Source organism: Apostichopus japonicus, chromosome 17 (assembly GCF_037975245.1).
Source record: "Apostichopus japonicus isolate 1M-3 chromosome 17, ASM3797524v1, whole genome shotgun sequence".
NCBI classification, from domain to species: domain Eukaryota; kingdom Metazoa; phylum Echinodermata; class Holothuroidea; order Aspidochirotida; family Stichopodidae; genus Apostichopus; species Apostichopus japonicus.
The window spans coordinates 32,555,230-32,582,866 of NC_092577.1; the positions used below are offsets into that span (position 1 = coordinate 32,555,230).

The following is a 27,637-nucleotide window of genomic DNA, read 5'->3' on the forward strand; positions in this document are numbered from 1 at the left end:
GATATAGGATCTTGATACAAATTTCATAGACAAATGTAAAGAAATATTACCCATTTGCTAGTATGCCTGGTGAAGTGATATCCATTAAAATTTCTTCACATTTGAACAATAAATTTAGTGTTCTGTCAATAAAATAGCCTTAGATTTAACACCATTGGCAACACCTCTACCCTCCTTAATTAACCACATAACCCCTCCCCAATACCCCTCCCCACTACCCCGATCCCTCAAAACCCCTATCCCCTCCTCAAAACCCCTATCCCCTCCTCAAAACCCCTATCCCCGCCAACATCTTCTGTCAGTCACACAAGTTGGCACACTTCGGTCACTCGACTCTCCAAACACGAAACGATGGCCTTACATTTGACCCGGAAGTAGTATCTGAACACAATGTCAAACGTGTTGATATTCTCCGCGCGAAGACTGAGATATCTGTAATGTTAGCACTGTGCAATCAGTATCGGTACCTGATTCAGTGTCGACATCGAATATTCTACATAAGCACTGTGGCTGTGTAGGCTACAACTTTTGACAGACTTGCACTTACATAAAACACTAACGAAGTTAAAAGAACCGTTATTTATTGCAAACAGAATAATACAAACAGCCCGATGCTTATATCCACGCAGTGACATTGATCCAAGAATCAAGAATGGTAAGTAGAGCTAACGATACCATGGCAATAGGCCTAGCTAAAGTTTTGCATTGGCCTAAGTAACACTAGTAACGACTATGAAATATGAATTGTAAAGTAACAGTTGTGGAACTTTGCGTTCGTGTAACATTAGGCTGAGTTTGTTCCAGATAGGACAATCGTCGTATAATAACATAAACAGTCCAGCCTAATATTCTATAGCCTAGTTAGCTAGACTTAGGCTCAGTTCAAGCATAGGTTAGCTTAATACTATTCATAGTTTTCATACTAGTTTAAACTATGGCCTAGTTCTAGCCATCTGCAATTATACTGCAAAACTGCAAACTTAAAGATGTATACTCATCAAAGGTCGGCCTTCTGTTTAGCACTTACACTACAGTAACACTTTTTCGAGCCCAATACTACTGGCCAGGTAAAAATTGTGAAGGTTTCACACTAGTTTAAAACTATGGCCTAGTTCTAGCCATCTGCAAATTTATTATACTACAAACGTAAAGATGTATGTATACTCATGTGAGGTCGGCCGTTTGTTTAGTACTAACACTTATTCGAGCCCCATACTACAGGCCAGATAAAAATTATGAAGGTTTCACACTAGTTTAAACTAAAGTTCTAACCATCTGCAAAATATACTGCAAAGATTCAGATGTATGTACTCGTCTGAGGTCGACCTTCTGTTTAGCTTTAGCACTACCACTTTTTCTAACCCAATACCATAGGGCCAGGTTTCATTTTGATTTTGAAAATTTCTAAAAAGAAAAGTTGTAAAAAGCACTCCTACTACAGAAAAGCGAAAGTGCAATGGCTTAGCTGTTTGTATGTCGTTGAGGGCCAAACCCACTATAATTGTAACAGGGATGTACTCACACTAGGCGGCACCGGGCGGCTGCGCCCAGCAGTTCTGAATGCCACCCAGCACAAACAGTATTTTCAACATTTTTGCCCAGCACTTTTTTGATGATAATTTAACCAATTTTACCATAACCAAATGTGGGAGAGTATATGGCACAGAATAGGAAAAATAGCACCACCTACAGGTAAGCATACATCATGTGTAAAATTTGTCCAGTGGAGAGGTACCCCACCCATGAGATCCCGCTCCCAGGGTGTGGATCACACTAACGCACAATCTGCCTGGCACTCAAATATTCCTGAGCACATCCCTGTGTACATATATGCAGCATAGCACCAAATTGATGAAGAATACAATATGCAAAGTTTAGTTCAATGTTTGATCCCATGAACTCATTTTTTGCTAACAGCAGGATATTAGAAGTTTCTTTACACAGAAGAAAGGTAGCAACGTGAAGAGGAAATGGCCAGAGGAGGAAGAAGAAGACGATGACTTTCAAACCACCAAGAAAAAACCGGCCAAGAAAAAATCAAAGAAAGGAGGAGTGATATTTGATTCAGGTGTGTAGTAATTAGTCAGAAGACTACAAAGAGCCACTACTAATGACTTGCAAATGAAAATTGATAGATTTTTGTTGAAAATGTTTATAAATATTTTTTCACATTCTTGGTGAATATTCATGGATGAGTACAGCATTTTTAGGAAGCAATTACACTTCAGCCATTTAAATATGTCTGTAATTTTACTTATCAAATATTCTTCAAATATTTCAGATTCTGATTCTGATGTTGAAATTGTCTCTGTGTCTAAAGGTAAGAACAATCTATATTTCAAATATAAGTTTACTTTCCAAACAATCTCCCAAAAATTGGCTCAATCTGACAAAATTAAATGATACTCATAAAACTACCAAGTTGGTTTTGTATGATGAGTTGATGCTCTGGGATGATGTTTGTGGGAAAACATTTTGGAAATTTTAAAACTTTCCCAAATTTTTCATAAAAATTGGTTTTGCTGATTTTTTCTTGCAGCATGTTACATCTGCTATGTTTATTTTGTTTGTTTTGTTTCAAGTTTCAAAGTTTCCTTGACACACCTGTTGGGGTGCAGTTGCCACATCATTAGACGTAGTTTTGAAAAATTATCTTCAAACTCATGGAGGGGAAGGGTGGGGGAACTATTTTGTTCTAGAAAGTAGGTTCTGCCAACATCCCTAGAAAATCATAGGCTCCCCTAAAAAAAGGTCCCTTACCTCCCCCTCCCCCCTTTTCTCCCATGAAATTTCCAACATAGTTGAAAAAAGAAAATTCACCTGAAATTGCTTATGTCATCATTATAAGTTTTTTATTCACAGGAAGGTACTGTATGTGTGTGAAAAGTTTTTATGTACAATTATTGTGTTGCAAGTTCGATGGTAAATTTCATATTCTGTTTAGCATAGTGTAGCTCTGATCATAAAGTTGTTTTTATGTACCAACTAGTTAAAAGACATTCATTGTGAAAGAAACTTTACTGAAACTAACTTAAAAACTTACTTTAAACTTGTGAATAAGAAATGAGGGGTTCACTTTGTCATGGTAACAGCTTTACAATCTTTTCATTATTCGTGATGTTAACTAGGATAAACTTTATGTGAACTTATTTTGACTCTTGGCTGAAACTGGTCGAGAAATAATTTAGTAGTGTCATCACCGTGGTAACCCTGTTTTTTTTGCCCCTCTCTCACGTAAGCAAAAGGTAGCTCAAAGTCCAATGGCTCTGTCAGTAAGAAAACATCACCTTACATGTCAAAGACGCCTGCAAAGAAGAAAGAAATCGACGCTGCTTCGTTCTTTGGAGCCTCGCCAGTTCAAAGGTCAAACAAAAAGGTCAACAATGTGTCAAGCAAGCAGGTGAGTGGAAGAAAGCACAGTTTCAAGTCATGGACATGAAAAGTTTGGTTATACAGACTTTTTAGATACTTTGATTGAAACAAAAGAACTATAAAAACTTGAGGGAACTTCAGAATGTTTCAGACTCCAGGGAACCAATGCAATTTGGACTGTGACAATTTGACACTAGCATTGTAGGCCCTTGCAGATGCTATCTGTAGTACTAACTATGTCTTGAGTTACATCATTACATGTGTAAACAATATGATACCTTGCCCAACCTTTAACCTGGAGTAAATGAGGCAGGAACACTAATATACAAGAACATGGTTCCTTCAGCTTTTAGCGAGCCCATTGTTGAAAAAAATTAATCTTTGTGTGGATTAGTTTTATTTTCAGAATATAATGATATTCCCTTGTTGGGAAACGGTGATCTGGATGTGTGTCATTCTGTGCAAAAGAGATGCCGCTTGGTCAGGAAAAAGTAAATGGGCGTGACTGGCATTTCCCCTGAGGAATCCATCTTAAATATAGTTTTGATATTCCTCGTAAACAACCTTAAATACGTGTTATGTATTACCTCTTATTAAAAGAAAAACAGTGTAAAAGAAACGTTTCCAATGCAACAAATACTTCATTTCATACAGAAGTTAACCAGTTTTACAACTGTCATGTGTTAAAACATCAATGCTTAAACGGAGGGTTTTGTGTATAAACTGGGAAGCAAACTTTATAACAGAATTGTACGGTTTATGACTCAGACTGACTCAGTATTTTTAATTATATGAATAAACATATTAATGAATGATACATGAATAATACATGAATAATGAATGAACTCAAGAATATTGAATACTAAAACATAATAAATGAATAAACATAATAAACACCTTTGAAACTCACAAGGAATAACTTTGCCAGTCATACCAGGGAAGCCTTTTGAATACTAACTATAAACAAGTATCATTTTTGAATTGCGTGAACCTTGTCAAGAATGTTAAATTAAGCCTTTAAAGAAATAACCACGCATAAACAAGTGTCCTTTTAAAACTGTGTGAACTTTGTCACTCTTTTTGTATAATTAGAAAGCAGTGAAAGTGGAGAATCCAAGGCTAGAGATAGAAGATCACAGTGATGACGACTTTCAAAAAACTTTGGAGATGCTAGATAAACAGAGTGTGCCTACAAAGGTAAGGATTGAGAAAATGATAGTAGCATGTACATGATTTAAAAATCTCGTTCTATAGCTGTGCCATAAACGTAGCTGATAATGTTGAACTTTTTGCAGTTTTAGCAAGTAACAACAAAAACATTCCAGTAGTTAACATCTATGTCCCGTTTATAGCTTGCAAGAAATGATATCAACAACTAGAACTGCATTTGCCTGTATGTATGTATTGTAGTGCGCGTGGAATGCTTGCAGTATTAGGAAGAACTTTTCGGTGGTGTTACTTTTGGGCGGACAACACACCAGGGAGTACAGTCATATTGTAGTTACCTACAAAGTGAGGGCGCTTGTGAGCACCGTGACAGGCTCAGAATAAGTTGGCTATGCAGCTAGCCTCTGAAACTGCGAAATGTACAGAGACTATATGAAACTTTAAGTTCCATTTCCAGTCATGTAGGTATCGTTCACTTGGCCGGTAAAGCCGATATTGTAGCGCAGTACAATAATGATTCCAGCAGCAGACTTAATAAGATGGCAGCTAGAGTGCAGGAGAAAAGATGGAGAAAAGGATTATATGCTGTGTGAAATAGCCACTAACTTAGTATTTTAAGTTACTGTACGTCTTACCGGAAGATCAAATTCTGGAACTTGGGACGTACTTTAAACGATTGCCATTAATATTGTGAAGAAAATTGGAGAAGATGGTGAACGAAACAAGATGAAAAAATAAAAGTCTTGTAAACTGCTGAAATAATGTCAAGTATGTTTTGAAGAATATAGCTTTTTGATTTTTTAGATTATTAGGAAGTGGGGGAGGGGTGGGGGGATGGAGGGTTGGAAGGGGTGTTTCTTTTACCCTTGTCCTATGACTCTGTATCCAGCACAAAAAATTGGTAATGTGACATTAGTTTCGGTACCTCCCTCTTCATAACCCTCAGACATCTTTTGCCAGCAAGCTCTCTGAGAAGATGCAAACGTCCAAAGTCTTGGTACCTCAGACTCCAGAGGCGACGCCCCAGAGAAGAAGCCCTCGCAAGAGGGTCCAGCAGGCAGAGGCTAGCCCTCTGAAAACCAAACAGACAAAGGCTGTGGGGAGGAGTCAGAAGACAAGGCCAGAGATTAAGAAGGTACAGTTTGCATTTGTTTCATTGTCAATGTGGTCCCTCCCAGAGAGACGTGGGGTAAGGGTGGGGGGGGTGGTGGGCATGACAAGGGGTACAGAAGACTGGCTTGCGTGAGCTGAAAACCAAAAATGACCAAGGTTGTAGATAACAGTTAGTTTGCAGATTCCAGTGAGCGACAAGTGAAGGTGGGGGGGGGGGTGTGGTTATGGCAAGTGGCAGATAGAAGGGGAATTAAATGGAAGGTGTAACTTTCTCTGCCTCAAACAGTTGGTTGTGGGAACTTGCAATCAATAAGTACCTGTATCATTAACAAACCATGTCAGCTAAATTTGAACTTTCCTTTGATGCGATGTTAACATTCTGGGTGGAGGGATGTAGAGAATGAATGATTTAATGAACAGTATTAAAGGCAGCTGGTTGGAAATTTATCGATTGGCATTCTATCTCAGTACCAAAGTTCATTTAAAAAGCTTACCGTCTGCGAGATACCGTTTTGCAGCAACGAGTCCTGTCCCAAATAAAAATGAAAGATTTTGGCGATATTTGTCGCCTGCAAGTGTTTTACTTTTCGATATCGTCTTCTGTTTCCACAGGAGATCATCAGGTATAGTCCCAGAAAGACATCAGCAAGATCAACACCAGAGAAATCCAAGGGCGATTCTTCTACTCCCAAAAAGGCCGACCGGCGAGGTACGCCAGTCAGTAGCAAGGTGTCGCCTAAATCACCAGGGGATGGACATAATAATAAGGGCTCCCCTCCAGACACTGCGGAGAAGAAGCGTGGAGGTCCGGCTTACAGGAGCTACTTACAGAGGGAAGGACCACGTTGCCTTGGATCAAGAGAATTACCAAAGGTGAGGGTTGAGACAATTGAGGTGAAACTCTGAGGACCAAATAAATTTGTTTAGGGACCACTTAACATAAGGAGTATCACCAACGACCTCAACCCCATCATGGGACGGGTGAGGTCAGAATTTTTATATTTTTTTCCCCTGAGATGGCACATTTAAAGAAATGTTATTATGGGCACCTTTGGCTTGTATGGACACTTGTACCCTCAGGTAAACCTCAAAAGTGTGTCACAGACCCACCAGAGTGGTGAAAAACATGGGTCTAGTCAATCTGTGATTACTTTCCAGTGTGTGATGTAATTAATTATCTCAGAAAGCTGTGCTAAGTAAGATGATGAACAGTATGAAACTTATATACTAGTTTATGAAGCATGTTAAGTTGCTCTGATATGGTTTATCACATCCAGGGAGAGGAAGCTTGCCTCGATGGATTATCGTTCGTACTGACCGGGGTCCTGGAATATTTTGATAAAGGTGAGCTCAAGACTCACATAGAGAGCCTCGGAGGTGCAGTGCGAACGAGTGTCAGCAAAAAGACGTCTTATCTGGTGATTGGCAGAGAACCGGGGGACTCCAAGACACAGAAGGTATGTCAAACCTCTAGTTGTGTCAATACGGTAAAAGCTGGCCGCACACCGCATGACTGAATGCGAATCAGACCCAACTTGACTAAAAATAGAAAACACTGGATAGTCCGCACATGCTTAAGAACTATGATAGGTCGCAACTGACAGTTCTAAGTTGCGTCGGCGTTCCTTCAAGGCAACTGGATGTGAATTTATCGGCAATGGCAGAGTGCATTTTGCATAAGACTAAGACTGCAGTTTCAATAGTTATAGCCTACCATTGGGAAATGACTTGGATATGCAAAACCTAACCAAACATGGGTCATTAACAGAACACAGTTGGGCAGGGTCAGTTGTCAGAGTAATGGTTGCTATGACTATTGAAATCTATTGTCACAATGGTGGAGTTAAGTTGGGCCAATCGATTGATCTAAGATTGTCATCTTTCTCGACTGGCAGTCAACAAAACTAGCTCAGGTAGAATAACCTAAACAACTAAAAGTTGTGCTGTTATTTAAGATATATATATATATATAAGTGTGTGCTATGGCATGATACATAGTAAACTAAAACAAGTTAGAAATCTTTGGTGTTGCTGTCGTGTGTGTTTTAACACTTCTTGGATGCTGATTTCAATTTACCTAATATCCCTCCATTTTTTTTTGGCTTCTTTAGGCTCAAGAAATGAAAGTGAAAATGCTGGATGAAGTAAGTCTCTATGACTTGATCAGCTCAAGACCAGGAAAGAGGAAAGCAAACACTACAAAGAAACCAAGTCCATCCAAAAAAGGTTCAAATGAGGTTAGACTTGTGGTTTAATAATTTATGTGTAAATGAAGTAAATATTCATTATGTGATGAACCTTTTTATTATTTTGAATGCAGCTTTTGTAGTTTGGTCCGATTTTTTTTCCAAACGTATCAGTGTTTCTCGAAATAAAGGAGTGTGAATAACCAAATTAAGACAACCTTCTAGATTCTTCACCAAAGTAATGCAATAAGAGTGAGTAGATAATGTATTCGATCCTCCACATTTTGTCGGCCGGACACTTTACATCGTATGATCAAAAACACGTAAAAGGTAAATTTTAAAAATTCCAGATTTTAGACATTTGCTTCACCACTTGAAATTTTAAAACTTGACTAAACTGACCAATGAGCTACTTTGTTATGGGTTTCTTACTATGGACTAACAATTGAAATGTTTACCAATTTCAACTAAAAAGAGTTGCTTTAAGAGTCACACTTGTTATTTGCAGATCATTTGTGGTGATAATCTATAGCACAAATTTTAAAATAAATCATTTTCTGCTACCATGTTTTCCTTTCCCAGGAGTAGCTGTATTTTTTTAATATATTTGTTTTATCCATTCTCCAACACTTGTTGCTTGAACCATTTTCTCTGCATCTTGTTCTTCAGAAAGCAGGAAGGACCAAACAGGAACCAAACTACATCACTCCCAGCAAGATTGATAAGGGAAAGTTTTCTTGGAAGCCGAGCCTTGCAAACTCACAGCTGTCAGACTCACAAGGTTCAGAGTTCAACAGTCAAGAGAGCTTAGGCCGACAAAACTCGCAGGACCATAAATCCAGCAGCGGACAACCTCAGGCCTCGACACAGATGTGGGTCGACAAATACAAGCCCAACAATTCCAAGCAAATAATCGGCCAACAGGGAGACAGGAGCAATGCTAAGAAACTGACAAAATGGCTGCAGAGGTGGCATGACAATAACTTTGGTCCTCATAAAGATAAAGGTTAGTGACTTTGTTTTCCTTTACGTGTGCCTAAAGTTAGCCAGTTGACTTTCATTATTAAACGTACGTACCTATATTCCACTTTTTTGTCGGTTAAGTAGCTACTGAAATTCTTTAGCAACAGTAATATTACCTGTGGGGTATCTCTAAGGTCTCTCTAAGCCTAAGGGATGCAAGTTATCCTATCTAGTTAATGACAAGAAGTGTTCCATCTCAGTTCCAGTCACAGTATACAAAGAAGGCTAGTCTTTGTTGTTCATTAATGACAGTTTCTTTTGTAAGATCTCTGGTAACGTGGTGATGTTTGTCATGGTTTTAAGAAAGTGCCAAGGTTTTAGGCTAGTCTTTATGATTCATTTATGACAGTTTCTTTTGTAAGGCCTCTGGAGAAGTGGTGCTGTTTGTCATGAAAGGTAGACCCACTTTGCTGAGGATTTAAGAAAGTGTTATTTTTATACAAGGATCCATTTTTGAAGCTCTATTTGCATGGAATATTTGTTTGGGAAAATGGAATTTTACGTGTCAACACTACCATATCAAAGCTGGAAAACAAAGAAGCATCACTCGATTGTACCAATAATCTGCACAGTTTATATCACATGTAAATTTTTTGACAGAGAGGTTGTCAAAAAATTCCTTGCCTGATCATTTGATCTTGAACCGAACCTCGTCTGATCCAAAAAGTGCTTGGTCGGACCCTGGATTAAAGCTTTCACTGATCCAACGCAAAATAAAGGAAAAATAGAGCCAATGTTTTTTTTACCTTCACTGACTTTATTAGTTAAATTAAATAAATTAATGGATGTGGGTAAGGTCAGCGAATATTTTAATTTATTATTAATTTATTAATTTATCAATTGCGTGAGTGAGTTTTTGTATTCACTGAAGTTTTGTTTTTCTGGATATGTATACATATATTTCGGTATAAGAGGAGAAGAAGAAATACTCCATTCAGAATCAATTTTCGCATTATGTAAATAATTCCTTTGTATCATTCAGATGACATAACTATGTTGTTATCACAACTCTAAATATAATCGATGTACCATATACATGTTTAATAATGGTGAATAAATGAGATGGGAAAAAAAAAAAATTATCAATTTATTATATTTTACTTATATGTACGCAGCTCGATTCAACCGAGATGACGGGTTCACATTCAAAGCAGCTCTCCTGTCTGGTCCTCCAGGTGTCGGTAAAACTACAACAGCACAGATCGTCTGCAAGGTGAGTTCATCAAATTTCAATAATTGCTCTAAGAAAGGTGAAAATGACAATGATATACATATTCATTAGCTTATGAATATTCAATATATAGAACCTCCAGAGTTCAGTTGATGTGTTTTTATTCAGTCTGTGTTTGAGAGAGAAAATTTTGGTAATGTTTTCTCAATTTTGAAGACCAATGGAGAGGCACAAAATATGAGAAGATCGTTGGCAAATTTGTTGAAAGTCGATGACATTTTTAAAGTCATGCAAACTTTGCAGAAAAATAAAATTTAAGTGTTACCTTATTCCACAGTAAAAATATGTTGCAAGCGTGAACTTTTGAATTTTAGCTCCAATGAAGTACTGAAACAAACCATTTGCTATGGATATTTGAGAGCGAACATGATAATTGATTGGCCACATACCGAGCATAACCTCAACTGCTTATGAATATGTATATATCAAGTAGAAAAGAGTTTCAGTATGCATGAATAAAAGCCTCAGTTGTTAATATCAATATATTAAAGATGTAAACCCTAACTCTTCTTACACCCCAAACAGGAAGTTGGTTTTACATATTTTGAATTAAATGCAAGTGATGCCAGGAGCAAGAAGACATTACAGGAGTGCGTGTCAGAGTATTTAGATAACACTGTCCTGGGCAGTTTCTTCAGCAGCAAGCCCAAGACCAAAGACCAACACTCCAAGCATTGCCTTATTATGGACGAAGTGGATGGCATGTCTGGGAATGAAGACAGAGGTGGTATGCAGGTGATTACATATTCATGCATTCATCGAGAGAAATTTGCATAATTTGGATTTAATTACCACAGTCTGGTGTTGATTCATTTGAAGTATGAACATCAGCGAAATATTGCTTGTAAAGCATATAATGTTGCTTGGTGCTGTGAATCTTTTAAGACACCAAAGTGCCAACTGTTTGTCAATGTTTTGTAACATAGTTAAGTGAGGTTTTAAGAGAGTAATGTCAAAGTTTTGCGCTACTGTTGAGAAATGTAACGTATTTAGAAGAAGTTAAACTAATATTACTATTTAATATTGGCTTGACCTTAGGCTTGTAGCATTTGAAATTGAAACATACTTTCAGATCAAAAGAGGTCACTTTTTACCTGACCGAACTGTTATTACACAATTGTCAACCAATCGTTATAGTTGTTTCAAAATTAACCTCATTCTCTTCTCATTGCCTACCTTCTTTTCAGGAATTAATTCAGCTGATCAAAGGTTCTCGTGTTCCAGTAATCTGTATCTGCAACGATCGAAGCCATCCAAAGATCAGATCGCTTTGTAATCATTGCTTTGATCTGCGCTTTCAACGACCCAGGTTACCCCAAATCAAGGTTTGCAATTTGAAACAGTATTGCTCCGATTTTATGCTAGATGTTTCTAATCTACCTCGACTGTATACAGTGCTTCTATATATTATGTGATAGACATATGCTTTGAAAAGCAGTCTCCATAGCAACTGCTTTCAGCGGCCATCTTGAATATAGAGTGATCTCAGAGTAACTGATTTACCTTTCTCTTCTGTTGTTTTATATATATGTGATGGACATATGCTTTGACAAGCAGTTTCCATAGCAATTGTTGTCAAGAGCCATCTTGAATATAGAGTAATGTGATATAGAGTAACCTCTTCTGTTGCATTACCTTGACTTAATACACTATTGCTTTATATTACAGGCGGCCATGATGTCGGTTGCATTTAAGGAAGGTGTTAAAATAGCACCTGCATTGGTGGACAACATGATAATGGCTTCTAACCAAGATGTACGACAGGTTAGTAGTGACCCTTACAGGTTTCCTGTGAGGGTTAGGTCAAGTTAATTGCTTGAAACCCTTTTCCTTTGCCATGCTAAGTAACATTAAAATGGTTTCAGTTTTACAGTTTTGTTAACTAATAATGATGTACAGCCGTCTCAACCAACGAGGGATATAAAAACCTGCACTTTCATTTTTGGTTTAGGACTGTGATAAAGATTTATGTGAGTAATACATGTAGGTGTTATCATTATGTTTTACTTTAATACCTATGAGTTACCAAGAACTGGTTTCTCTGTTAGTCCAGCTACTTTGATTGACTGTGAACTCTGGGATGGATAAATTTCTCAAACACTCAAAGTATTTTCACTGAAAATAAATTTGCCATGATTCTTGCTGCTTTAAGAATGGTTAACCTATCAAAATTTGACAAAATGTTTTTCAAGCTATCTGACAAATCGGATTAGGAATTTTCAGATTTTTTTTTTTTTTTAAAGTAAATGTCATGTGGAAAACCCCTCAGTTCCCATAGAGACTGGAGCCAGGATGGTCTGTCATCATCTTCATTGCTTTCTTTCCTTCTTAGGTTCTTCACAATATGAGCATGTGGTCAGCAGGTCAAAGGTCAGATAAAATGGAGGAAACAACACAAAGAGATGGAAAAGAACAAACTGTGAAGAAAGACTTGAAAATGGTTTGTTTTTTGACATTTTGGGGAAGTTGCCTTATTTTTTCTGGAATGATTAATAGCCAGTGTCCATTATCTTTACCCACAACCCCCTTTCCCCTGCCCTGACTCAGTGGCGGAGCGTCCATACAGTCAGGGGGGGGGGCAGATGCCCCCCCCTTATAGACTCAAATGGACTGCTGGCGCCCTTTTCAGCTCTTTACCACTTTTTACTTATTCGCGATTATTGACTTTTTTATTGCGCTCTCATCTACCTATTGACATTTGTCACATTTTGTTGGTGTGATTTGGCGATGACACCTATTTATTCATTTCCGGTGATCTAGGGAGTATCTTTACTCAAAAAATTTCTGTACGTTACGCGCCAACCTGTGGTGGCGCTCCGCTTAGTGTCGAAAGCGCCCCTACAGACCATTCTCGCCCCTCCTGAGCAATACCCCTAGCTCCGCCACTGCCCTGACTCATCCAATATTGAAAATGAGCCTATGCTTCATCCAGCAGAGTTGCTTCAGGCTTTGTCCTTCATTAAAATTACCAAGGATGTATTTTCACTATGAAAGTAATAGATTCTTATCAAGTTCTTTTCAACTTGTTCACAGGATCTTTCAGCCTTCTCAACAAATAGCGAGTCTTTAATTTAGATATATGGATAATCTTTGATTTAGAAAGTGGGTGGTATATTACTCCCTTTGGCATCCTATGCGTGGCTTTATTTCAATAAACAAAATACGAATAACATCCCATAGGATTGGGAGAAAATTCAGATTGTAGCTCATATAATTTATTAATAATTTTTATTAGAAATATTTTTGAATTTTTTCACAGGGACCCTGGGATGTCCTGAGACAAGTGTTTTCATCCAGTGAGGAAATATCAAAGATGACTTTCAACGATAAAGTCGGCCTCTTTTTTCACGATTATTCAATCGCACCGCTTTTCGTGCAGGAAAATTATCCCAACGTGATACCGCGGAAAGCAGGGTGAGTTATACAACGTAAAAAAACACAGACCATTGCCCTATGTAGAGCCTATTTCTTTATATTTATTAAAGTATGTATGTATGTATGTATGTATGTATTTTAGATCCTCCTGCAAGCAGGAACTTGCGAAAAATGCTCATTGGCTTATCAAAGCCGCAAGCTGACCAAAGTCAGTCTCTTACATTCATATTTAACGTCCATGATTATGAATTGCCAATTGTCAACAACTCTGTAACTGGACAACATACATTAATCTTGGAGTGACTCGAACCGGGGACCTTATGATTGGAAGGCACCGGCGTTAACCACTGAGCTAACACTCCACTAATGTAACTGTAAATTGTAGAGTTTTTAGGTGAGGATTATGTTATTTTCTTTCGCAGCGGCGACATGAAGAAACACCTCGATCTGTTGAGTAAAACAGCCGACAGCATAGCCTTCGGGGATCTGGTGGATAAACAAATCAGGAGCTCGATGAAGTGGAATCTGCTACCACTACAGGTCAGTAAACTCATGTAATGCTTCATCTTTGGCTGAATTTGGTCCAGTTTATATTGCAAATTTTATTGTATAATACCAGCACAACGCAGATAGTGTAATGTTTGGTGTTTACGTATATTTTACGTCTTATTTACGTAGATATAAACAGAGTCGGATCTTTTCGGAGGTGGCCATGTTTATTGCTGATCTGAAAGAGGTCGCTCTTTAATTTTACATGAATTTCAGTATGATCGCAATATCAATACATAACAGATAGCTTGAAAAGCAACTTCAGGATAGGGCAGCCAGACGTATGGCTTAAATTAGGCCGGATAGTCTAGCAATTTTATTGTAGTCTGCTCAGTTTTGTCATGACCTCTACATGCAAGCATATATATTTATTTCCACTGTGCAAACAGCAATCCTTTGTATTGATTTATTGCTTACATTTTTGTTGCCATGGTGATATGTGACCTATAGAGTTTACAGGTAGTTCAATGTCTACCATCTGATCCAATCTTGTATCTCCTTGACGACGGTCGTTGATGTGTGTCCTCCATTTGGATATGTTATGTTACTGGCCACCCGATTACAGGGGTTGAGCAAAACATTCAAATTGTCACCTGTAGCACTGTAATCAGTCAATTGGCATAGAAAGAAACCCCAAGCGAAGTTTGCATGTATAGTTGTTGGTGAGGGATGGTGGGTGGGGGAGGGGGCAGAGGAGAGTGGGAGAATTGTTTACATTTGTGTTGCCATGGTGAAATATGTGACCTATAGATTTTACAGGTAGTTCAATGTCTACCACCTGATCTGATCTTGTATCTCTTCGACAACGGTCTTCGATGTGTGTCCTCCATCTGGATATGTTATGTAACTGGCCACCCAGCTACCGGGGTTGAGCAACAAATTTTATTCAAATTGTCACCTGCAGCACTGTACTCAGTCAATTGGCAGAGAAAGAAACCCCAAGCAAAATTTGCATGTGTAGTTGTTGGTTGGGGGGGTGGTGTGGGGAGAGGAAAGGAGAGAGGAGAATTCTTTGCTATTCCAAAGTTCATTACCTACTCCAGTTGTTTGCATTATAGTTGTTGGTGGATGGTTGGGGGGGGGGGGGCATTTAGAGTGGGAGAATTCTTTGCTATTCCTAAGTTCATTACCTACTCCAGTTGTTTTCTTTTTTAACATAATTATTTACTTAATTTCTTTAAAACAATTTTCACTTTTCCTTGTCGATCGATCAGGCAGTTTTTGCTAGTGTGCTCCCTGGAGAGTATATGAGGGGTCACCTAGGGGGAATGATCAACTTCCCGAGCTGGTTAGGAAAGAATTCATCCAGAGGCAAATATCACCGGATTCTTCAGGAGCTGCAAACACACATGAGGATGAGGTCAGTAATATTATTACTCATGTTTGTAAATATTGATGACCACATACAAAGTGAGTGGAGGGTTTCTGGGGCAAAAATCGCGTTACTTTGAGGTAGGATGGGGGTGGGGGGGGTGGTGCTATCCTGATGGAATTTTCATTCAACAGTGAATGATTGCTCTTCCATTTAGGGGTATGTATCCTAAAACTACTGAATGTGAAAAAAGCAGTTTTATGCTGAAATCTGACCCCAATTTTGATAATCCCCAGGTATCCATTTATGGAATAGTAAATATTTTTTGGTAATTGTTACTTACCAGTATGAAATCTTTTTTTTAATTACCAAATTTGGACCTGATTGTAACAATCCCAGGGTACATTTAGGATATAATAGATATTTGTGTTTTTATTTTTCTATTTATTTATTTTTTTGCTTAATTTTTGCTTTTCTACCAAAAGACACCATTTCATATCTGCAACTGCTATACCATAGTTGTAAAACAGTGATACTAGTTTAGAAACCAAACTATGGACATTTTGGATTTCCTGAGATATTTCTTGCTCTTGAGAATGATAAAGAAACATACAATAGATGAATTACAAAATTCTTTTTCTCTGACTTAAGACACGAATATTCATTTTGTGCCATTTTGTAGTGATCGCTATTCCGTTACCAACGTTACTTTTCAGTGCTGCGACGTCTCTGCAGTCGATCAACCAAGAGTACCTTCCACGTATGAGAGAGCACCTCACAAACCCACTGTTATCGGAGGGGTCGGATGGTGTGGATGATGTCGTAGGGGTTATGAATGACTATGACCTTACCAGAGAAGATTTTGATAACATTTTAGAACTGACTCAGTTTTCAGGCTTTCGAGAACCAATGAAAGCTGTACCACCAAAGGTAAATTAAAAATGAGATACTTAAAATATGAGGTCATGTTGGTTTCACGCCTGCTAATATTTTTGACAAGATAGTGTTTAGAAATGAGGAAATGAAAGAGTTTCAAATGTTGTAAATTACTGAACTCAACTATTTAAGTAATTAGGGAAAGATATTTACCTGAACATATTACCGATTGGTTACAGGTCATCAGTGTTACTCCCAAATTTTATGTGAATGTTTCCAAAAGTACTGTTCCCAGAAATTGAGCAATTTTCAAGTAGACAAGGGGAATGTCTCTATGAGGAAACTGCTTGCCTGAAGTAACAACATGGGTGACCATTATTCAACTATGTAGCATATTTGGTAATCACTTCAACTTATACTTCTAGACAAGTTTGATTTGTCATGGTGTTTTGATAAGTATTGTCAACAGTTTGCAGTAAAAGTGTATTAAGATGCGATCTGTTGTATAATGACATATATTTTGATTGTTACAGTTAGTTCTTAATAAGCATTGCTGCCCTCTGTTCATTGTTTTTGTTTACATGTGCTGTTAGTGGCTGCTAACTTCTATTAGGTATGTGGACACTTCACAACAACATGATAGAGAGTGTAAAAGACTTACTATAAAAGCAGCATTAAACCTCTAATTGTCTTCTGTATTAAAGATAAGTTTACAATACTTCAGGATCGACCTTGTCACGGTCTTGAAATCCCTCTCTTGCTGCTGCTTGGGTTGAATCGAATGAAATTGTGCATTTCCCTCAGTTACTCCAGAGGCAAGTTACCGTGGCTGCCTGCTGGCATCCAAGCATAAAAGTGAACATAGAGGAATCACAGTCAACTAAGGGCAGGATCGCTCAGTTGGTAGAACACAGGATTTGTAATCCCGTGGTCACTGTTTGAAATCCTATCTTAGCCATAAAAAGTTTCTTTCCTCTGTTCAAATCTGTCAAATCAGTACTGTCAAATTTGTTGAAATATGCCACTCAGCAGGCATCAGCCTGGGTAAAAAAGAATCACAGAACTTTGCAAAAGTTGCGGTATAGGTTCCAGTTTGCATATGCTACAGTGTGTTAGGATAATAGTTTTTGTCCCCGAGGTAGAAAAGAAATCACGGTTATTCCGAGAATTCGCCGAAAAAGCTCATGCCTGACTCAGTTTTCCACTGTTCATTCGCTTTCTTTTTTTTGCATAGGTCAAAGCGGCTTTCACGAGAGCATTCAACAAGTCGTCTCACCTCAACCCATTCAGTCTGGACTGGGGCGGCAAAGCAAAAGCTAAGAGAGGCGGTGGCTTTGAGGATGCGCCAGGTGTAGAGGGCGACGCGCAAGAAACACAGGAGGAAGAGGAAGAAGATGACGAAGATGACAAGGCTTTGATCGCTAAGTTGAAGGTAAAAATCAGAAAAGATATCCATTTTTTTTTTCTATTTTAGAATGTCATGACTTGAGATCCTTGCCTATGATTTCTTTTCTTGTTCGGTTTCATACCTGGAACCTGTGTTTTCACAAAGATGGGGAAACTTTCTTTCCATCCCAATAAATCAGAAGATTAGGGAAATAATAGTGAGAATTTGGCAAGATCCAACTAAAACAAGAAAGCAATATCAAAAAGTAACATAGAAACATTTTTGAGATTTCTTGTCACTTTTGAAATTAAAATGCTAGGTAAAGGTACATGTTTTGTTAACTTCATTTCTGCAGAGCCCAATGGCATAAGAATTTTATACAATTATTTCCCAAAAGCCAAAGTGGATTTTCTCCACTTTCCTAATGCAGGTAAGAACATCAGTGCAAGTGATTTCTGATCGTATTTTAGATTTTGCGTGCAAATTTAAATTAGCACTTAAATTCGGAAGACTGAGATGGCCTTAAGGGTCAGGAGACTCGTGGTGAAACAGGGAGAGTTAGCAATTCTGCAATTTGATGATTTGGTTACGAAAACATTGCGATATTTGTGAACGTCTTACAGGATAAAAATTGAGCTAGAAGAGTAGAGTGAAATCTTTGGATATATCCGGAACCTCTCTTGTCAACATCCTGGGTCATCAGAACTCGATATCCAACCAACTTATTATTGTTTGAATTTCCTATCTTACTAACTAATGATGAAAACATAAAAACCAGTGGATGTGAAATTTCAGTAATGTATTTTGAGTACTTTCCCCAATTCGTAACTTCGGAAGAAACATATTCACTCAACCAGATGTATTGACAACAGCCGAATCACTCCGGGATATTGGTCGCTGAAAATGCACAGCGCTAGTTTGTAATGGTTATACAGCCGGCCAAATTATTGGCGTTTATTCTGTGGGACAATATTGATCAACGGTCTCCGTATGTGGGTATGATGAAGGCCCAAAATGTATAATATCTCGGTCTGATTACCAAGTTCTGACCTTATATGAAGTATGAACATGAGCCCTGAGGTATGAATACTTGTGATTAGAACTCTTAAAACTGTAAAAAAAGTATTTTGAATACATCACTGGATTTCATTTGGGGGGGGGGCAAGACTGTAGCACAAAACAAATTTGGGGGGCCCGCCACTGGTTAACAGTCATGTGTTACTAATTACCTTTTGATTGGGTGAAGGAGGAAATCAACCATGTAGAGAACGATCATGCTACAGAAGTTTTCATATGACCGTTTTACTCTGATCCTTTCTTTGGAACTGGCGACGAAGAAGCAATCGAAACGCTCTCAGATGCTCTGTCTCTTGTATTTATTGTGTAAAAGTAAGTTGGCCTGACGTTTCGATCCTAGCAGGATCTTCTTTAGCCTCTGAAGAAGATCCTGCTAGGATCGAAACGTCAGGCCAACTAACTTTTACACATTCTCTTATACAGGCTCTCTAGTGGAAGCAGTTTACTAACAGTTTTATTTTATCTTGTATTTATTAATGTTGATCTGTTTCTATTAATATCTCTTCCAGGGTAAAACAACCAGCAAGAAGAAAGAACCTGCGGGCAAGAAAGGAAAAGGACCGGCCAAGGGGAAGGGGAGAGCTAAAGGAAAGAAATGAAACCTTATCATGAAGGAACGATGCTGTTACCATAGTGATCTATCATTGTTATAAAGAAAGGCGTCGTCATGGGAACAAAATTTTGCCCTTTTCCTACATGCTATCAGTTCTGAGAGTCACGAACCAGGAAAATGAGAATTTGACACAAGGACTGATTGTGGTTGCAACGTAATGTCTCCCGTTGTAATACCATGTTAACCATTGTATTACCTTGTTAACCGTTGTATTACCACGTTAACAGGTAAACCATTCCCGATTGGGTTTGAGAACATGAGGGTACCAAGGAATGGTCTCTCTTGGTTAAAACTGACATCATTCCTAGGGCCAGTATCATTAACATAGTGTGATCAATGAGACTAATGTAACATCGAGTGATTGTAAATATTGTCATGTGCCTTAAAACATACGTTTTTCATGTCTGCTTGCAAACAATGTAATATTGGACAAGTTGAGGGAATATAGTTGGACGAAGATGTCGAGGAACGAAAAGCAGGGTATTATCTTTCGTAATTCAGATGTATCAGCACAAGTTTGTCATATTTTGAAAAGCTAGGTCTGTTTATTAACAATGTCCATCAGAAGAACTAAACATCATCAGTACTGAAAACGATGATTTAAACCTGCAGGATGGGTATTGGTTTGCGTTGAGTTTATATACTACAGTGGCCATATTTTTTATTGGACATCAGGGAGGTGAAATTGATGTTGGCTCCCTCAAGTCGATTTAGGTTCGAGTCACTCCCAGATTAATGTATGTCGTCCAGTTACAGAGTTGTTGACAATTAATAATTCATAATCATGGACGTTAAATATGAATGTTAGACTGACTTCGGTTAGCTTGCGGCTTTGATAAGCCAATGAGGCTTCTTCGCGAGTCCCTTCTTGCAGGAGGATCTAAAATACATACATATCAAGGGTTAGTTAATACCTAGCTGACTGTACTGTACATACTGTAAGAGAAGGGCCTCCCAGTGCCTTGGTGGTTCTGTGTTGCAAGAATGATGTTCAAATGGCCAAAAGAACTTAAGTTTATTATCGTTGTAAATGGTTGAAGCTATAACCTAGGCACGGAAGACCATACATGTAAAAAATTTGAAATATTCAAGATCTTTTTTTACATATCTGGAGATAGTTGCAGGGACACTTGTAATGAATCCGGGCATAGTACATGAAATGTGAGCAAGATTTCGGGAGGGCTCTTCTATTCAAGGAACGGTTCATGAATTACCGGGACCTCTGGTTATCTTAGTTCCAGTGTTAAACTAGATATGTACTGGTTGGTCCTTGTTCATAGCAAACACAGATGATGGGACTTGTAAATATCTTCTGATGAAAGGACAAATCTCCCTCAGAATATACACAGCAGAAATCATTACAGATTAAACAATTATTTACTCAACGGCAATATAATAATAATATCTGACATAACCCGATAAATGCCTTCTGTTGCCTTTGACGATCTAGTCACATGTCCATGAAAACATTGTTTTGACGTATTTATACTTGCATTATGCCTGACAAAGCAAATTATATCGTCTTTTGTAGAGTAACAAGTGATGGATAAATTCCTCAAAAATAAATTGAAGAAACTTAATATTTTCTTTTATTGTTTTTGCATTACAGTTTAACAGGTGATGATCTATAGAACACTTTTCTTAAATTAAGATTAACTACACATGAAACTGTGATGAAAATAAGGCACACTGTGGAAATATTGTTGGTTGGAAAAATACATATTCAAAAGATATTTGTAAGTAGGCCAAACTGACCAAAAATGTCAGGTACAAGTCTACTGATATTTTCCTCTTTGATGCTATTTACCTCCTACCCTGCCCTACGGCCACTCCAGCCCTACCCCCACCCTCCTCCCCAAGATATGAATTGTCCAGGGAGGTATGTAGTTATTTTACAATGATAGCTTAAGCAGCCAACATGTAGGGAATGATAGTAGTCTTGTATCTTACATGTTTCATCAGTTTGGCGAATTTAGGCCTGGGAAAAGAGGGCTTACAGGGAGGGTGCCATTTCAGAAATGTCTATATGAGTAAGGGTGCTTAGTTGCAACATGATATCATTTTGAAACATTTTTTAAAGTAATTTGTGTTCAAGATTTTTTCTTGAAATATCGCCAATTTCTGCTTCCTTCCAAATCCAAATCATTCTATTGGCCCTAAAGGGGATAAAGATTCTCCACTTTGGATTTTTTTTCTTTTATATTATTTTCTTTTATTATTATTATTTTTTTAAACAATTTATTAATTTTTTTTTTTAGGGAAGTGTTAAAATCTAATTCTTCAATGATGTTGCAATTTCCCTTTTAGCAACTTGGCTTTCGTGCTTGTGGTCCACCGACCATAGGTCAGGCATGAATCTCGGTTGCATAGTAGATAAAAAATGAACCCTCCATCTCTTTTCAAATTTTGCGAAGCCATCCGCCTCTCGACTGGTTGCCCCGACGACCTTTTCTCCATGGGTCATCTCGAAGAGTTCGTTGCTGACTCTGGTATCCATATTCGCAGCAGATTGCAACATCTCCTGATCGACAATAGACGCATCGAAGTGTTTTTTCACCGTATTTTCGAGTTCGTACCTTCTCTGAACAGGCAGATTGCCGTTTATCTTGTGCCTCAACAGAGCCTTAGCTGACGATTTGACCTTTGCTTTGACCGGGTCTTCTTTTGTGGGAGCGTTCGACAAGTTGTTGATGGGGGCATCGTACTCCTCTGCTAATTTATAGCGTAGTGTGCTGTCGAAGGTCCAACTACACTGGTGGCACTCGACACACAGTAAGAGAATATCGTGCGAGGAATGTTTCTTCAAGTAATCTGGAAAATGCCTAAAACAAAACAGACAAAAGTTATCACATTTTACAAATAGTAAAGCAAACGATAGTTACCTTTCTTAGGGTGAAACATAGCATAGGTTATTGAGTAGTGGCTACTGACACAAACACAATTTGTTGGAAAAAGGATTTAGCCCCAAGATGTTGTATGCTTAGGCTTAGCCCAAATTCCATTTCCAGTGAACGGTTTTGTCACAAATACCTGTTTTGAAAATCATTTTTGTGGGGCTTGGGGTTCTCTCCCCCTCCTCCCCAGGGTGTTGGTGACCCCTGTCAATAGCTTTTTTTATGTCATAGCAATACTACCTGTTGATACACTAACATAGAAAGGTTATACAAGTTGAATTCACATATTTCCTTAGTGAGTCATTAGATTTAACTCTTTAAACACAACTAGCAGAGTTATAGCATCAAAGATTACAGTACCTGCGATACTCGTGAGGAACTATATTTTTTCTGATGTAGGAATCCGTCCTACCACAGACCACACACATGTTGCTCTTCTCCTGTAGGTAATATTCCCTATCTGGACCAGGGATGCCTCTTGGTTCAAACTTCAGTTGTACGACGAGAGGGTCTTCCGTGACAATTTTCCCGATGTCTTTATTGACGTACCACTCCGCTTTACCACGATCGCAGGTACAAAGCAGGGTGCCATCTGGTGAGACGAGTTTGCAATTGTCGTATAACGGTTCCTTACGTGCGACGTAAACTTTACTCAACGGTTTCTCTCGAAGTTGCTCCAGAGTTTGAGCTTCTTTCTTCTTCTTGCCCTTGGCATTGTGGTTTTTGTCATTACATATATGGGACATGAAGGTCCCCTTAAATTTGGCATCCACCAGACCCTGGCAGAGAGCCGAAACACTCCACCAATCTACCTCGCCATGGCTTCCTCCTGGTAACTTACTCGTGACGAGCTCGTAAAATATCGCAAGACCCACGCAGGCATCCATGGCTGCATATCGAACCTGCTCTGGGGTAAAATCATGACTATCCCAATTGCTGCATCTGATACCGGACAATTTATCAAGGTCGTAATTCAAACAGACTCTGGCCAGTTCTGCTAAACTTCCTCCAGTGACGCTGTGACCCCTCGGAAGATGTCTAAGCGCAAGGTGTCGTAGATCGATGCACCCTTTGGTAGAGAAACCGTAATCTTGTGCCAGCTTCTTTGCATCTGATAGAATCCCGACACCGACTTTCAAGATGCTGAATTTATAGCAATGTGGAATAAAAGATAAAAACAAAATAAGATTGTATCAATTCAATGAAATTCCAAAAAATGTTTAAAAAAAAATCAATTAACTTAATCATCTGTTGTATAAACAAACAGTGAGGATATGGAAGTCAGGGTTTCTTTCAGATAAAGCATGATATCGTTTCCAAGAAATTTTGGCTTTGATTTAGTGGCTCTTCTACAACTACTTCATCAAGCATTGAAGTAACAGCATTTCTTATACCAAAAATTTTGTATGTCACAGTTTCCTTTACTTTTTTAAGTGTAAAACTAATTTTATTATTATTATTTAGTTTCACAGTCTTGAACAGGGCCAAGGCCCTTGCACACGACTTTTACAACTTAACCCTGGTCATTGGTAACTTGTCACACCTACACACCAAAGTGTGCACAATTCAATCAATCTCTCCTGGGGCACCACAACCACGTGTCCCCCGGGGGACTTCCCATAGGGTGCAGCCACAAACCGGCGCACGCAACTATATTTACAAGTTACCTCACAAGTCCCCATTTATACACCTTGGTGAAGAGAGGCAATGGAGATAAAGCGCCTTGCCCAAGGACACAATACAATGATCTGGCCAGGGCTCGAACCTGTAATCCTTAGATCACAAATCCACTGCCTTAACCACTTGACCACAACGCCCTTTATAACGTTACCTCAGGGATGAGAAACATACCTCACAGTTCCTCAAAGCCCTTCCAAGTTTCAAAATGGGGTAGCAGTTCAATGAACTGAATAATTCTTCAAAACTTTGGGAAATCATTTTGTTTAGATCAGCTCTCTAACATATGATGAGCAGATTTCTCTATTGTAAACATCAACATACTGTAAACATCAACATACTGTAAACATCAACATACTGTAAACATCAACATACTGTAAACATCAACATACTGTAAACATCAACATACTGTAAACATCAACATACTGTAAACATCAACATACTGTAAACATCAACATACTATTATCGCAGAATATCAGGAGATTTGTAGCACGTACATCATATCTGTGTCGTTGTGGTCTCGAAGCTAGCATCTGGGACCAACTTGACACAATTAAGCTAAAGATTATCAGATGTCCGATTGAGGTGTCCCTTGCCTAGCTAGCATCCATGCAATGACCTAAATCATCTCTCGAGTCTCGACACTACAGAGTACCCGAAGGTAGATTACATTTCTTTGCAAGATAGACGAAAGTAATTTTAAAATATCATGACAAGTCTACAACTATTATAGATCTGAGAAGAAACCATAGATATTTCAGACTTTCAAGCCCACATAGCTGTAAAAGTATGTATCCTTTCTGCAAATGATTACAATATAATGCATTATGAGAAAATACTTCATCTTTCATTCATAGTCACATTAAGTACAGAATCTTGAGTCAAGTTAATAGTCATCTGATTATGTAAAAAACAACTGACTTGAATCCCAAGTCAGTCATTTCTTTTGTGAATTACAACACTGTTTTTCTACATACCATATCTCTTCAGTTCTATTTCTACCTAGTGTTGTACTTTTCATCATACTTAAAGGCATTGAAGACTCGCTCCAAACAGCATGCCGCTCTCTGAAAAAGTTAACTTTCCATTGCTTGCAAGTGAAGTTTTTCTCTTGTCGCTACAAAATGCAGACAGTAATGAAACGTGATATCTTGTTATCTTAAGCTGGACCTGAGATGTCCATCGCTGTATCGTTTGTACACTGTGCTGTGGGTATTGACCGCAGCTGTACGTACTGACTGTACACTAGTGTCTAACTACCGATGATAGCAAGCTGTGTGTGTATTTTCTGGGATCGATGGTGGTGTCTAACACTTCTGTTACACCTCATTCGAAACTAGGTCACATTACTGGCATTAGACGTTTCTATTTGAGTGAGTCGATCTTCACACCCTTTAACTTTTTTTACCTTCTGTCATTTAAAAGTTTTCCAAGTCCCTGCAGTTCTTGGTGTCCCCTGATCTTGCAGAGTCTAAATAATACGCAGAGACCTTTGGGTGTAGCGAGTTGTAACAAGGCCACTGGATTTGCTTTCTGGCTGTGATCAGATGTAGTCCACTCACAGTCCATACCAAGAACCTTGAAAACAAACAACAGAATCATGTTTAACAGAGATTCAAGATGGTTGTCTCTGGTGTTTTTTATGTTGTCTAGAGAGAATCAGTACAGAATCAAGACCCTCTCTGCCTCCAAAGGAACGACATGCTTCCCCCCTTCCCCTTATTAAATTTTGCAGGCACGTCCCTAAAGTAAGAAGTCACTAGTTCATGCCTGGAACTTGGAAGTGTCCAGGACATTGTGATATCTAGGCACCTGCCTTGTCTACATATTGGAATCACCCCCCCCCTCCCCTCCCCTTTTTTAAAAATGAAAAGAAAAGGTTAAATTTATAAACAAACTCAACATTAATTCATTGGACATAGGCACAAAAATTTCAGCTCTATCTTCTCACCTGTAAGTACAGTTACGTCTAATTACATGTCTCCAAATATGCTACTAAGTACAGTACAGTACTTACATATGCATCACAATTCAGTCTAAAAGTGGGTTTTGCCATTTGCCAGTAGATGTGAATTTATGCACAACTTCCTGACAGTCATTTCTTTTCACTGAACTGTACTTAATGTCAGAGAGTAACCAGGGAGTGGAGATGGGTGCGAGAGAGAATGGACGGGCGCCAAAACCTCCAGGAAAGTATGTTTGAAAACAAGTTAAACTGGCCAAAATTTAAAGCTAATTGACTATTATCGTTCACCTTTCAATCAAGTTAATGTGTTTAATGTTTGGGTGAGGACATCTGTATGTAAGGTACGTAAGTGCAGAGAGATTTTGTGATGGGAAGGGGTGGAGGGAGGTGAGTGTCGAGATGGAAGAAATTATCAGGAAACAATGAGAATGCACCATTACTGTGACCCAGATGGAGGAATGTAAAAATAGATAATTACAGTAAACATATCTAGAAATTTTAATTCACCTTAACTTTAAGACAAAAAAAGAGGAATGCAGCATAAATAGTATCATAGTTGATCATAGGTGATCGCTATTGGCTTGCCTACGATTTCATTTTCAAGAAACGATACCTTCTGTTCTTCTGTATCACTTATAAGTCTAGCCAAGATGGGTTTGGATTGTTCCCCATCTTCAATAACTAAAATCTCTTGACTTCTGAAAACTTCCAAAAACGGCACCTTCCTGTGATCTGAGTTCTTAGCACGTCTCTTTCTGTTGGAGAGGAATATCACTACAGCCATACCTGCCGTTGCTGTTACCACAGCAACGGCCACGTAGAAGCCTCTGTAATTGGTCAATGCCATCTTTGATCTGGGCTAGAATTGCCTGAGAAACAATAAACACAGTCAAGAATATACCTCCTGAAGATTCAACCACAGATCAGTCGCCTGAAAATTCTTGCAAATCACTTTTGGGAGAAAAATACAAGTTTGGCAACAGTTTGGGTCACATTTGAGACAAGGTTAAAATATGTTGCAACCGGGACCTATTATTTACAAATGCTTTCAGTTTCACTGAATATTTAAACATTTTGCTAGCCTATGATTCACCCACCAATACTATAACTAAAGGCCTACGTACACAATTGATGGTGGTTGGCATACTCTTGGGCTCACTTTTGAAAGACTTGTGTTGTCTGTTTACAATAATGTAAAAGAAATATAACGTTAGTATACAACTAGCACTACAACTTAGCTTAGGCTAACTTGAGCGGTGTTATAGTTTCCTATTATAGGCCAAGTGTTTCACTGTTGGCTTTAAGCCTAGGTTACTTAACAGCAGACGACGTTCGTGTTCCTTAGTCCGAATCTATATAGTAGCTATTAACTTTGCGTAAGTTATTCACATATTCGTCAATTACTAAAAGTTCAACAAAATGGGGATGTAATTCCTTGAGACAGTTTTCATACCAAACCAATTCAGAAAATATCTTCAGCGGACCACTTTGTTCATCTTCACAGTATCGTTGCACTTTTGTTTACCTATCGACCTACCGCAGATCTCGTATCAGTTCGGCTAACTTACAGATAATACTAACTCGCCAACAATCTTCCCTTTTCCTATTTCCACCACTAAATCAACAGACTCTCGCACCAATAAACTTCATAGACGTTACAATCAATTTTAATTTAGGAGGAAGTCTTAATACGTAACATAATTGTGTGCATTCATCGGTCATTTTAACTCATTTATGCCTTAAGAAATTTTTAAATGTGGCCGAGTTAGTCAGATTGGTCCTTACTATGTACATGTTTGAGAGTGAACGAGCTGTCCTC

General features: G+C 38.4%; 2 protein-coding genes across 4 annotated transcripts; one reads left to right on the forward strand and one right to left on the reverse strand.

Annotated features, from left to right (window-relative positions):
- The first annotated feature begins 435 nt into the window (after positions 1 to 435).
- LOC139984611 (replication factor C subunit 1-like) lies at positions 436 to 20,845 on the forward strand. Of its 2 annotated transcripts, none has more exons than XM_071998557.1 (21): positions 436 to 655; positions 1,918 to 2,068; positions 2,282 to 2,320; positions 3,240 to 3,400; positions 4,465 to 4,569; positions 5,486 to 5,674; positions 6,265 to 6,525; positions 6,930 to 7,109; positions 7,764 to 7,889; positions 8,508 to 8,844; positions 9,977 to 10,074; positions 10,618 to 10,827; positions 11,280 to 11,417; positions 11,761 to 11,856; positions 12,425 to 12,532; positions 13,352 to 13,506; positions 13,890 to 14,007; positions 15,231 to 15,376; positions 16,045 to 16,258; positions 17,439 to 17,636; positions 19,178 to 20,845. In XM_071998557.1, the coding sequence occupies exons 1-21, from the start codon at positions 653 to 655 to the stop codon at positions 19,265 to 19,267; spliced, it is 3,123 nt and encodes a 1,040-aa protein (XP_071854658.1). In that variant the 5' UTR covers positions 436 to 652; the 3' UTR covers positions 19,268 to 20,845. The 2 variants fall into 2 exon arrangements, with proteins under 2 accessions (XP_071854658.1, XP_071854659.1); XM_071998558.1 differs by having other exon boundaries at positions 1,921 to 2,068.
- Positions 20,828 to 27,391, reverse strand: LOC139984614 (exonuclease 3'-5' domain-containing protein 2-like). 2 transcript variants are annotated; one of them, XM_071998561.1, is made up of 5 exons: positions 27,272 to 27,391; positions 26,432 to 26,687; positions 25,261 to 25,430; positions 22,536 to 23,318; positions 20,828 to 22,103 (listed from the first exon to the last, which is right to left on the reverse strand). In XM_071998561.1, exons 2-5 carry the CDS (start codon positions 26,663 to 26,665, stop codon positions 21,554 to 21,556), a joined length of 1,737 nt encoding a protein of 578 aa, XP_071854662.1. In that variant the 5' UTR covers positions 26,666 to 26,687; positions 27,272 to 27,391; the 3' UTR covers positions 20,828 to 21,553. The 2 variants fall into 2 exon arrangements, with proteins under 2 accessions (XP_071854662.1, XP_071854663.1); XM_071998562.1 differs by having other exon boundaries at positions 26,432 to 26,769; positions 27,272 to 27,365.
- Positions 27,392 to 27,637: the final 246 nt, after the last annotated feature.

Bases quoted from the DNA above. Each gene is read 5' to 3' on its own strand.
- LOC139984611 (XM_071998557.1), top strand. The intron at 10,075-10,617 runs GTGAGTTCATCA...CACCCCAAACAG, and splicing joins CAGCACAGATCGTCTGCAAG to GAAGTTGGTTTTACATATTT. The intron at 11,857-12,424 runs GTTAGTAGTGAC...TTTCCTTCTTAG, and splicing joins CTAACCAAGATGTACGACAG to GTTCTTCACAATATGAGCAT.
- LOC139984614 (XM_071998561.1), bottom strand. From the start codon at position 26,665: ATGGCATTGACCAATTACAGAGGCTTCTACGTGGCCGTTGCTGTGGTA. The intron at 23,319-25,260 runs GTAAAAAAAGTT...CTATAAATTCAG, and splicing joins AAACTTTTAAATGACAGAAG to CATCTTGAAAGTCGGTGTCG. The intron at 22,104-22,535 runs GTACTGTAATCT...GTTTTGTTTTAG, and splicing joins GTTCCTCACGAGTATCGCAG to GCATTTTCCAGATTACTTGA.